Raw genomic sequence first — 12,346 nt, 5'->3', positions numbered from 1 at the left:
GCCCAGCGTGGGACAGCGCTGCTGAGCTGCTCAGCTCCCCCCAGGACCCTTCACAGCCCTGGGATGTGACAGTTCCCAGCGCTCCACATTCCATCAAAACAGCTCTACAAAAATAGAAGTGAAGGACACAACTGTCACACAGGAGCCAGCCCCCGGGCTCCAGCTGTCTTTCCCCACCGAACTGCCATTAAATTCATAAACACAAGCATTTGGGGCTGCATTAAGAAGGACCCACATGAAAATCAAGGCACTGCTATTCCTGCATTTTAAAAACAACCGCAGCTTAATCTCGCTCGCCTGGATGCGAGCTCATGCAAAGCAATTCAGTAGGAACAGACTCAAGATGTGCGAGCTCCAGCCTGATTTTCACACTGATGATTTATGAACACGAGCATCTGCCTTCATCTTGCTGCTGCTTTACTCCCCTGACAACTCCTTCGCTCTGTTTGCTAAAAATATCCGTGCGAGGCGAGCAGGAAGGCTCTTATCAGGTGTTTGCCAGGCCCTGGCTCCCTGGTTTTAGCCAGGACTCGGCGATATTGGGAACCGCAGGCAGCACCTCAGCCCCATAACCTGGGGTGCTGGCAGGGCTGGGGGGCAGCGAGGAGCGAGGACGGCAGCTGGTGCAGGGAGCGGGCGAGGGAAGGGATAAAGGGCGGGGGGGGGACAAAACAAAATTTGCTCAAGGTGGAGCAAAGGGGTGGGAAGGAGCAGCAGGCGAGTGCGTCGGAGCGGAAAGGAGCAGCCCCAGCACACGGGGTGAACAACGGGGTGTTCTTTCCGCCTGGGAACACCTCTGGTTTCTATTGAGGAGACGGCTGAGGGAAATACGGGCAGGACTGAGCTTACGAGGGGGGAGCGCGCTTGTGTTCCCTGTCTGAAACCAGCGGTTGGGAACGGGGCGGGGGGGTTGCAAGCGCTCAGCAGAGCAGCTGCCCGGCTCTGGGGCACCGGCGCGGTGACACCTGGCGAAGGCTCCCGGACACCCACAGCGCTCGGCCGGCACCGGGTCCCAACGCGGGGCCAGTGTCCCCAAAGCGTGACGAGGCGCCGTTAGAAAAGCGGCAGCAAAGCTCCCGGGTAGGGCGATCTCTGCATGGCAGCAGGGCTCGCTGCAAGAAAATATTTCTATGTGCCGGAAAGCGTTTGGGTTGATTTACAGATAAAATGCCTCCAGTTCTCTGGATCCCAGCTCATCCGCGCTCCCTTTTGCTTTCAGTGCCCAAGCCGGCGGGTGAGAACCAGCTCCCCCGGCCCTGGCCGTGGCTTTCACGAAGGAGGAGGAGGAGGAGGAGGAGAAAGAGAGGAAGGGGAGAGGAGGAGAAGGAGGAGGAGGAGGAGGAGGAGAAGGAGAGGAAGGGGAGAGGAGGAGAAGGAGGAGGAGGAGGAGGAGAAGGAGAGGGAGGGAAGAGCCTCCCCCCCAGTTTAACCACTCAGTGCTCGGACTTTCTCTCTTTCTCCCCCCCCCCCCCACCTCTGCGGGCCCCGGTCCAGCTGCTGCAGGGACGGACCCAGACCCCGGCCCGGGTCCCCCCCGCCCGCACTCACCGGGGGGTCCCGGGCTCCCGCCGCTCCTGGCTCTGGGCCGCCCCCATGGCCGGGCCGGGCCGTGCTGCCTCCGCTCCGCGTCCCCGGCGCGTCCCCGCCCCTGCGGGAGGGACCGGGAGGGACCCGGACAGCGGGACAGCGGCTGCCCCCGGGTGGCCCCGCCGGGGGGTCCCGCCGCAGGGCTGGGACCCCAGTGCAGGACTGGGACCCCGCGCAGGCAGGAGGCAGGCAGCTGCCGGTCCCAGCAATGCGGCTCAGGCAGGGGCCGGCATGGGGCAAGTGTCCAAATCATTGGGGAACGGCCCCTCGACCCCTCTTTGGCTCCAGGAAGGGACAATGTGACCCCCTCGGCACCGCTGGGCAGCGACCCGCCAGCCCCTTCCCTTTATCCCTCATAAATGACGATCTGGATCGTGACCCTGAGGCTGAAGTCGCAGCCCCACAGGCATGGGGGGAGATTCAACACAGTGGTGTAAAGGCACAGAGGTGACCCCCACTAAGGAAACGTCCTGGTTGGATTTATTTTAATTAAAGTGCCTGAGAGAACACAGCCATTTCTGACATCATTTGGGGCTTTTACTTCAGCGAAACTGAAAACTCAAGTATTAATCTTTTTTTTTTTTTTTGTCAGCCAGGGTGTTCTGGCTTGGGTTGCATTATTTTTTGGCAAGAAAAGTGTCAACACCCTTGAAAGCTTTCACCTTCCTAAAAAACAAACCAACAAACCACACACACAAAAAACCCAACCTAAACCAAGTGAATCTTCCTTGGATTAAAAAATACCCTGAGGGGCTCGACTGCCCTCCTGCCTGTGCAAGGGCCCGGCATCCACGGACGCCGACGCGCAGAGCTCAGGGGGGTCTTTTGGCGGCTCTGATGTTCTGTGCGCGTTGAAAAGACCAACCACCACATCCGCACCACGCCGTGCCTCGCGTCGCTGCCCGCCTTCCCCGCCTCGCGCCCCGGCCGAGCCCTGCCCGCAGGCAGCCCTGCCCGTCCACCGGGGCAGGGACAGTGCGGGGCCATGCGGGACCCGAGCGCTGCTGTCCCCAGCGCAGCATCCGTGTGCGGAGGCCGCCAGCCCGAGGGCCGCGTTTTGGCAGGGGCAGCACCCCCCAGGGCTCGGCCCTTTCGCGTCTCTGCTTTTGGTTTCCACAGAATTTCCCGCAGCTGTTTTCAAGGGGGGCATTTCCCAGCCGAGGCAGAAACCCCCGTGTGCCCGCAGCCGCCGGGACGCTGCGGTTTGCAGACTGGGGGGCTGCCCGGCACCTGCACAGCCTCTCGGGCTGGGATGCTGCGCCTGGGCTCTGGCGATTTATCTCCGAAATGCGCTTCCATGAGGCCTCGCTCAGCCAGGCACCGCTGCCAGAAGGCAGGAATTCGGTATTTCCTAAGAAGTCCGCCCTGTCGGAGCAGGGATCTGAACTGAAGGGGTGAACCTGCCCGTAACACCGCCCCGCTCAGCGGCTCTGTCCTCCCCAGGCTGCCCTGGGCGAGGGACCCGAGGCTCCGGTGACACGAACACGATGGCAAAGGGGTGTCACATCGCCGGGCAGGGCAGGGGGACGCTGCGTTGGATGCTGGGCCAGCCGGGGGACGCACAGCCGGTAACGTGCCAGCGCTGCGGCTGCTGCGGCTGCGCCCCGGCGCTCCTTGGCAAGGGGCCCCTCCCCGCCAGCCATAAACACGTCCAGACCTCTGGGAAACTGCCGGCTTTCCGGTCAGATGCTGCAAGGGAAAATCAGGAGGGGGAAGGCACCAAAATTAAACGAGGATTATGTGGCCCCCCAGGAGAGAAAACCAGCTGCCAAACAGCAAGGAGCGCAGAGTGCCGTCCCACACCACCGTCCCCAGAGCTCCCTCAGCCTGACCAACGTTGGCAACAACCTAATTAAGCTTTCCCAGCCCCTCGGGACAACAGCGAGGGTCACTGTCACCGTCTGCCAGCCACAACCCCAGCCTCAGAGCAGTGACAATCCTTGTCCAAGCCCCCCAGCAGCCCCAGTCCAGCCCCCAGCTGCGGCATGGCCCCCCTCTGATGGTCTGGAGGTGAGCACGGCAGTGTGAGGTGGCTTCTAAGTGACAGCAAAGTGTCACAAGACCTTTAATAGTCACACACGGCCATGAAGCTCTGCCCGGAAAACTGTTCCCCTGAGGGCTGGCAATGCCCACGGAGGCTGTGGGACGGAGGCAGGCAGAGGTCAGGCAGGGCTGCAGAGCAGCCAGAAGTGCCCCAGCTGTGGGGACCTGCTCGCTCCAGGGGCAGCAGCCAGGGCTCTGGGGCCGTCTCGCCGCTGGCAGAGCTTGGCTCAGGTGAGGCTCCCGCACCCCCTGCCCGGCTGGCACCCCGAGGAGTTCCAGAGCCAGCCGGCGGGGAGGCTGCTGTCTGCGAGGAGGCAGATGGTAATAATTACCCACACAATAATTCCATGGAAATTTCCATGTGCCTGGGAAAGAAGCACGCCAAGCCCTCGCTGCTGCCCGGGCAGAGGTTCACTGTGTTTCCGGGGACTGTGACTAAGAGCCGGGTCTGTCACATGGATGGGGTTTAAATGCCTCCCTGGAGCCTCCCATCTCTCCAAACCTGCCCAGAGCCAGCACCACTGGGCTGCGAGGGGGCAGGGGATAGGACCCCCTTCTGTGGAGGCTCCCCGGCACCCCAACCCGCACCCACCTGCCTGGGCAGAGCAGCAGCGAGCCGCCTTGGGGGGAGAACGCTGTGCCCCAGCCCTACGCAGAGCACTGATGGCATCTCCCCTTCCCATTTCCCGAGCGAGTCCTGAGGGAGGCCAGCACACGGCACGGGACATGCTCTGGCAGCTCCTCCTTAGCAACACAAACAGAGGCACAACACGGACCTCGGCAGCAGAGAAGCGTCGCAGCCTGGTGCGAAGGCGCTGGCGGGAGCCCCGCGTGCCCACGGCCGGCTGGCAGGTGCCAGTGCCCCCCGGGAAGCACCATGAGATCGAGCGCTCTGGCAGGGCAAGGCGAGGAGGAGGTTGTGCTGTCCAAAGGGGCCGCTGAGGTCTTGCCATCGCAGCAGGCCAGCTCCCAGCTCTGCACCCCGGGGTGGCCAAGGAGCCCTCGCTCCCCGCTCTCCTCTTCCCTCCAGCCCGAGGCAGGCGAGCGCTCGGTGAGCGTCCTGGCCCTCAGCTCCCTTCTCCTTCCTACCTTTGCAGTCGCAGACTTGTCCCGGGCTCCGTCACTCTCTGCTACCTGTCCTGGGGCTCCCTCGAAAGCCGCTTGTGTGAGGAGTTGCCTGGAAAAGGAGCAGGGAGGAAGGAAGGGGATGGACAGCGTGGGGAGGGCCAGGCAGCGGCGGGGTGTCTTGGTGCACCCTGCAGCCTGGGGGAAAGGGAGGAGGATGTTTTGTAATATTTGGCGAGCGCTTCCACGGGCAGAGAGAGGAAACCGGTGGGGCAGACGGCGCTGGGCGAACCGTCCACGCACGCTGCTGCCGCGCCGGTACCGGAGCCGCTGGGCCGAACGCCCGGATCTCGTGCTGTCTCCTGCCGGGGCCCCACTGGTGTCATGCCGTAAAAATGTGCTCTTGGCTGGAATTTGGCAGCCTGGCCTCCGGCGGGGAGGGAAGCTCTCGGCTTACAGAGGGAGCGGGAGCTGCGGTCTTGGGGCTGCGGGAGAGGGGAAGGGGAGCTGGTCCCGAGCTCCCGCCCCGCTGGGGAAGGAGGGCTGGGAGCGGTGCGTTGACACCCTGGAAGGGTGATTCCCTCCGGCTGCCCCGCACGAGGGCAAGACACGAGGACAGGGACGGACAGAGCCACTGAGGCCCCCAGAGAGGCTGAACAGGAGGCGGCATCTCCCAGGGTACTGGATCCCGGGCAGTGGGGGGACGGCCAGGAGGTTTAGCTGAGTAGCAGGGGACGTGTTTTGGATCAGAGGAGACGTTTTCCTTTGAGGTTTCAAAGGTTTCGGCTGGGGCTGCTCCCCAGTAAAGGGTTTTCACAGCTGGGGCACAGGGATAGCTGCTCTGGCGAGCATCCCCACATCCCATGGCTTCTCCGCTCCAGCCAGCTCCCCTCTGGGGCAGACCCCATTTCCCAGAACCCCCAGGGCATCACCCCCCCAGTTTGCCCAAGCCCAGACTGGGGTCTGGTCCCGGCCAGGACTCACCCCAACACTCACACAGAAATTAGCTCAAGCCTTTCACTTAAACAAACCCCTGGCCTCACCCCAAAGGGTTCGTGCCAGAAGAGCCAGCCCGGCTCTGGCTGCGGCGCCGTGGGCAGGATGCGGCCCCCGTCCCCCCCCCCGGGCCCACGTCGGCTCCTGCAGAGGGAGCGCAAGGAGCGGGAATGAGCGACGGGCTCTGCCGCAGCCATTTCATCCTCGGAAAGCATCAGGCAGGGGTGTTGCTTCCCAAAGGGAGGAGAAAACTGCACAGGCAGGGAACTTCCCTCCGCAAACAAACTCTGCAGTCTGCTCCCCCAGCCCGGGCTGGGCCCTGCTCCCTGCCCTGCCCGCAATGACCTTCCCAAACACCCCCGGACCTGCGGCAGCCGTACAGAGGGGATAAAACCAGCTCTCTGCATCCCCCCTCCTGCCAAAAGCAGGAGGAGGACAGCGATCAGGAAGGAAACCGCTGTGCCACATGCAAGCAGGGTGGGGGGCAACAGCCCGGGAGCCCCCAATCACTTCTGCCTTCTCCAGGGAGCTCCCTGTCTGCGCACCCTCGGCCGCCCGAGCACCTGCCCTGCCACCCATCACTCCCTCCAGCCAGAAGGGTGGGGTGTGGGTACCCCAGTCAGGAGCAGAGGGGGGTCCCTCTCCTTCCCCTCGCTCGAAGGGCCGTAGTGTCCTCCCCCATCCAGCCAGAAGCTGTGGGAGCTCCCCGGAGCTGCCTTCGGCAGAGGGCACTGCCGCTCGCCTGCTTGTCTCACCGCTGGCCCCAGTCCAGCCTCAAACTCCCATCTCCCAACTTGCTCGTTCTTTTCGGCTGAAACTTCCTGTTAGTTATCATTTTAATTCTTTACCTCTTCAGCAGTGCAGAAAATTGGCACTTAATTCACCCTGCGAGGCTGTGTGGCGGCAGCTTAATTGACCCTCGTTGCGTCACCCTGGCCGCATCTCGGTCAGTGAGCTCAGCCTTGTGCCACATTAATTTCCCGTCCACTCTTTGTTTATTTGCCCTTTTCAGGGATGCTGCCTGTGTTCAGCTCCAGGCGAGAGAGCACAGGAGAAAAACCTGCTGCCACGGGGTAGGGGTGGCCCGCGCTGCCCGGCGAGCTGCACGGGTCCCTCCTGGGTCTGCAGTCAGAGAAATGGGGTTTCCTGCAGCTCTCCACCTTCCTTTCTTCCCCCAGGCTCGTGTCTTCCTCGGCTGTTCAGCAGGTTGCTCCAAACCCAGCACATTTGAGCGTCCCACCTTTCATACCGAGTGTTGCAAAATGATGTTGCAACTCCGGGAGCTTCCCCAAGCATTGAAAATCAGTCAGAAACCTGAGCCTCCAGTTGCAGCCCGGACTCTGCCAGTTGTTTTCCAAGAGCTGGTCCCAAGCCTCTGGCCTTGCATGGGCTGGGAGGATCACAGAGCACGTCAGTCAACACCGGAGCAGCGAGGACCGAGTGGCACACTGACCAGAAAGCTTATCATAAAAACAGATTTAGAGCAATTGCCCAAACATAATCTCAGCTTAGCTCCAATTCCCTTATTGCATCATTTGGGGCAGAGATTGCTGCACGAGTACCTGAAATAATTGGTATTCAGAGCATAATAAAACTCCACGTGTGGTTCACGATCCAGGCAGGACTGCGTTATGGCAGATGTCTAGCAGGGGAATAAGGTTTTCCAGGTGAATGAAGGAAATGCATATAATATTTTGGGGTATTTCTGAACACTGCTGAGGAGAAGCGAGCGGCTCGTTTGCAGCTCCACTGCGCAGCAGCAGCGAGAGCCGGAGAGCAAGGCTGTGCCCAGTGTCTGCTCCAGCGTGGGGCCGGCCGAGCGCCCGCAGGATCCTCCTCACCCCACCGGGCTCCTGGGACGTCAGGATCCCAGCAGCAGGTCCCAGCACATCTCCCTGGGGCGCGTGGGGATGGGCTCGGATGCAGGTTCCCAGGGCAGGGCCAGAGGCAGCACCTTCAGCCCTGTGCAGCCTGGATGCTCTGGTAAGGAGGAGGGCTTGCTTCCTATTTAATATATCGCCACTCAATTTGCGTTGGACCGTGGAGTCCTTCCAACACTCAGAATACAATGAGTTAGTATCTGCTGCTCTGGAGTTTGCATCCAGGCTGAAAACCCGGCCAGCTGGGAGCACGCGGGGACCAGGCTGGAGCACAAAGAACAATGGGAAGGCACGGCGAGGGGCGGTGGAGAGGCAGGATCCAGCCCTCGGTGACAGCGCTGTGCCTGCTCAAAGCTCTCTGATGCCCCACCTCAAGAGGATCACAGCTTCCAGACCCTCCTTTTAACTCTGCGCCTTGTCCCCTCGCTCCCCGGCGCTGCGTTTTCAGGCGGGGGGTTCTGCGTGCCAAATGGGATGCTGGAGAAGGCGCTGCTGCCTGGATGGGCTCCAGATGCGACGCAGCTAATCCATTTTTATAGCCAGGAGCAGGTGTCTCGTGCATCACAAGCAGCCAGTTTGAAGACCACTCTTCTCATTTGGCCACAAGCCCCAGAGAAGTCCGAAGGCATCAGCCATGGCTCAATGCCCACCAGCTCCAGAAACGCCCCACGGGGCCGTGGTCCAGCACCTCGTGGCGCTGCATCACCCCATTCTCCCCTCTGCAGCAGGGTGGGCTCCGGAGGCAGCCGCAGCGTCACCAGCACCCCCAGCCTGGGACATGGGGCCGTAGGGGTGCCCACACCCCGCTCGGGTGCTTCCGAGCTGCTACCTTGGGTACCGCAGCGACCGACGCCACGGGGCGTGCAGCCTCCCGCGGGCGCTGTGCCCTGCACGTGCGTCAGGCGAAGGGTACAGCCCCGGGGCTCTGGAGAAGCTCCCTTTTGCCTGTACTTTCCCCCCATTCCTGTTCCCGTGCTCACCTGCGCTGCACGAACAAGGATGTGCACAAGCAGCGAGTGCCCCTGTGTCTGGAGATCTGCAGCAAGCTGGGGAGAGTCAGTACCTGCGGGGAGGAAAAGAAAAATATCTGCTGCTGGAGCCGGAGATAGCAAAGGCCAAAGGGTTTGTTTTCCATCCCCAAACCACAGCAATGTAGCGAGTGGAACCCGGTCAAGAAACCCCATCCAAAGCCACAGCTCCGGAGGCTGCTCTGGGCAAACAACGCCTCCAAAGGGACCTCTGTCCCTGCCTGCCCCATCCCCGCCCCGGGAGGGAGAGGGGGCCCGTGGCCAGGGCTTCAGCCTCCCCCTGCCCGGCAAGCTCTGGCCGTGTCATCGCGGCACCCGGCCATGGCAGCACTCGCCACGGGTGGCAACCCCGTCCCCAGAGCAGCCAGAAGCGCCCGGCTCTGCGAGGAGCTGCAGCCATGGGCCCTCTGGCTTCGCTGAAGGCAGCAGGTCCTGGGGGGCCGGGGGGGACCCCGGGAAGGGGCAGTGGGGAGTAGCCCCCACCGGGGAGCTTCGCCACAGCCAGCTACCGGCGCGCCTGGATGCGATAGCTCTGCTGAGACAAAGAGCCATTGCTGGATTCAGCTGCCCTGGGTATTTTTTTCCCTCTTCGATGAATCACCTGCTAAAAATATTATAAATTGAGTTGCTGGCCAGACCTTTCACTTCTCTGGAAGCAAAAATATTTATTTTACTCAGGCCGTGCCTGTGTTTTAACAGAACTTTATGATCAATTTCTGAGGAATGTGCCATGCTGTATATTCAAATTACAACTTTTTTTGGCTTGCAGTGTAAATTTAAAATGTCTTGTTTAAGACGCAACTGTTGTGCTGCCAGAAAAATGCGGTTTCAGCTGTTTTTTTTCCCAAAGCACCAGTTTCGCCCGGTTGAAGGTTACTGCCACCCCAGGTGCGTGCCTGTCCCCTAGGCCTGTCCCAGGCATTGGTGGCACCAGCAGCTATCGAGGGGCTCAGGCTGGGCTTGCTTAGACTGGGAGCTTCCACTTCCCTGGGAAAAGCGCCACTTAATGAGCAGCATCGCCACAAAGACGGGGCGCGGGGGCTGCCCGGCTGGGGTAACCGCTCTCCCCGTCGCACAGGGCTGTGTTTTTGGGAGCTGAAGCGGGACCTCTCCCTGCACAGGCTCCAGGCTGGCGCAAATGTCACGCGAATTGTCAGACAGGCGCCGAGATCCTCGAGCTGTCGGTGCAGGTAGGGTATAATCACAGCCATGGGGGAGTGTGTCCCAGTAGCACCTTCCTCCTCCCAGGGTGTGCAGACAAGTCACATTGCGGTGCCGGAGTCGGGGTCCCCGCCGGGCTCCTGTGCCGGCTGCTGTTGCCCTTGCTCCCGTGCCAGGCGCGCCTTCCCTATAAATCTCTCCCACACTCATTTGAATTTAGGAAGGAAACGAGAGAAATTTCTTTTTCTTGCCTCAGGGCAGAGAGAATAATGGGATCTTTATTCCCCATTAATTAAGTTGATTTTTACGTGGGTTCAATTTACGCTCCCTTCCAGCCTTCCCTGCAAAGCGACGCCTCTCGCGGGTGCGTGGCCTTTGGGTGGGTGCTCAGCGAACCCCAGAAAGGCACCGGGGCACGGGGCGCTCGCCAGGGAGGGTGCGCAGGGGCTGCAGGCGGGCTCCAGCACGCGACGCCCAGCCACTGCTTCTGCGGCAGCAGGAAGGTGACGCGGGTCCGCTGCCATCGGAGAAGTGAGGAGCAGGAGCTGCGAGCCGTCCCCGCCAGCCCCAGCGCCCAGCAGCTCTCCCGGCGGGTGGCTCCGGCGTTCCCAGGGAGCAGCGCTGGCACCCGCCTGGTGCCGAATGCGCTGCCTGGCCCCACTCCAGCCTTCCCGAGAGGCGCCAGGGAGACAAACACGCTGTTGGAGTTGGACGCGTTAGCGGCAGGTTCTGCAGAGAGGCCAAATAAGTCCCTTGAGCCGGTGTTTAGGAAGGGGTGAAGACATGGGGCAGCCGCCGGACTGCAGTTACCTGCGGGAGCCCTCCCCAGAGGGCTGGAGCTGAACCCGGGCACGGCCCTCGCCTGCACCTCTCCTCTTCCCAAAGGAAAGGCAATCGGCGTGCATGGGGGGAGCGCCCAAAAGCAGCCTGGCGAGGAAGCACCCCGTTTCCCAAGGGGGGGTTTGGCCTGGGGGGTCAGGACAGCTTTGTCACCATGGCAGCGCCAGGCTGTTGTTTTCGCCCATCGCAGCCAAACAGCTGGAGACGCTTCCCCAGAGAGTGAATTATGGGGACAGTGTGACAGGGAAAAGGGGCTCCACGCTCGTGTCCTCCCCGGTGGGGAGCTGAGTGCAGGGGCTGGGGGCCCATCACCAGCTGCTGGGATCCCTCCCATGCCGGTATCCCGGTCAGGGGGTTTCCCCACCGCTGTTCCAAGGTCCACCAGCCCCTCCCCAGGCACCAGCCTCGTCATCCTGGCTGGGGACGCACGTCCTGGCTCTTCCTTGCAGCTGCCTGGGCGCTTTCCCTGGCTGAAGGCGTTTTGGAGCCACGCAGCCCCCAGCCCTCGACTGTGGTGTTGAGAGCAGCCCACAGCCGGCTCCCCCAGGAGGGGGACGGGGAGATGAAGCGAAGCCCCTCTGGTCTCGCAGCAGTTTTGCCTGCGCCGGGTGTCGCAGTCACGTTGCAGAGCGAGCGCAGTGCGCTCCAGCCTGCCTGGCAAGTCCTCACTGAATTAGCTGGGCTGAACTGGAGTGCAACTGGTTGCGCCGAGGCTCAAGGGATCGGCTGCTGATGCAACGTGGCAGCTCCTACCTGTAAGGTGGGGAAGAGGGTCGGGGTACAGGAGCATCCCGCAGCCCCGCAGAACCAGGACACTGCGCTGTCAGCCTGCCTGCGAAAGCAAGAAGCATGTACAGATTTACACACCCCCACGAAATTCCCAGCAAGCAGAGAAAGAGGGAAAACAGTGTTTTTTATCATAGATTTTTAACAACATAAACACGTGCAGCCGAACAGACGCTGCTGCGGAGGACGCGGCCCTCAGTGGGTGTCGGGCAACACGAGGGGTCCCCTCGGCGCGGACACGATCTCCCCGGCCCTTCCCTTGCCGCAGGGCAGACGGTGGAGGGGAGCAATGAGCACCCAAATGAGAACCTGCTGTGTTTGCCAGCGCTCTCGTGGGCTGCAGAGGGGGAGCGACAGCCGCTGCACCCAGAGCCACAGCCCCGTTCTCAGGGACGCCAAACCCCCGGCAGCACCCGCTGCATTCCCCAGCCAGGGCCGCCCCGCGTCCCCGCACAAGTGTTCATCGGCTGCAGCGCTCAGAGCCCCGTCCCCGCCGCCCTGCAGAACACGCTCAGGAAGTTTCTGTCCTCGGCTGAAACCCCTTTGGTGTGGGAGAGCCTGGAACTTATTACAAATCGCTTAAGTAACTTTGGCTCACTTGGACTAATTAAATTGGTTTCCCTGGCTATTCTAGAGGCTTGAAACCACCAGTCAGCTCCCAGGCTCGCTGTGCGAAATTAATTAAAGCAAATGATAACTTGGCAAGGACAAAAAAAGAAAGTCTCTGTAGTAAGGAACAAACCCAGTGCGGGGGGGTGTTTGCCGAAGCACGTGTCTGTGCGAGCTATAAGGTGTTTCAGATACACCCTCACGCAGGGATGGACTTCAGCTCACGCGTAACGCTGTGTTCAGGCTTAAATGCTTTGCCAAATCTGGGCATAAAAATAAACTTGGAAGTTCAGTGCAGAAACACAGAGTAAAGGCAGGGACCTCTCGCTTTCCATAGGAAGCAGAATTAAT

General features: G+C 61.4%; 1 protein-coding gene across 2 annotated transcripts in view; it reads right to left on the bottom strand.

The window, feature by feature from the left end:
* The window catches only part of TACC1 (transforming acidic coiled-coil containing protein 1), a 31,116-nt gene extending 26,092 nt beyond the window's left edge, over nucleotides 1-5,024 (bottom strand). The window contains exon 1 of one of the 2 annotated variants that reach the window (XM_074808001.1): nucleotides 4,720-5,024. Coding sequence is in view for 1 of the 2 variants with exons in the window: in XM_074808000.1 (XP_074664101.1) it covers nucleotides 1,549-1,595 (47 nt within the window). In the remaining variant the exon portion in view is untranslated. Of the gene's footprint in view, nucleotides 1-1,548; nucleotides 1,609-4,719 lie in introns of those variants that run through there. The other variant, XM_074808000.1, reaches the window with a different exon arrangement.
* Between the last annotated feature and the right edge of the window lie 7,322 nt (nucleotides 5,025-12,346).

This window comes from Strix aluco, chromosome 28 (genome assembly GCF_031877795.1).
Source record: "Strix aluco isolate bStrAlu1 chromosome 28, bStrAlu1.hap1, whole genome shotgun sequence".
Classification (NCBI taxonomy): Eukaryota; Metazoa; Chordata; class Aves; order Strigiformes; family Strigidae; genus Strix; species Strix aluco.
This window is presented reverse-complemented; position numbering and strand designations above follow the sequence as displayed.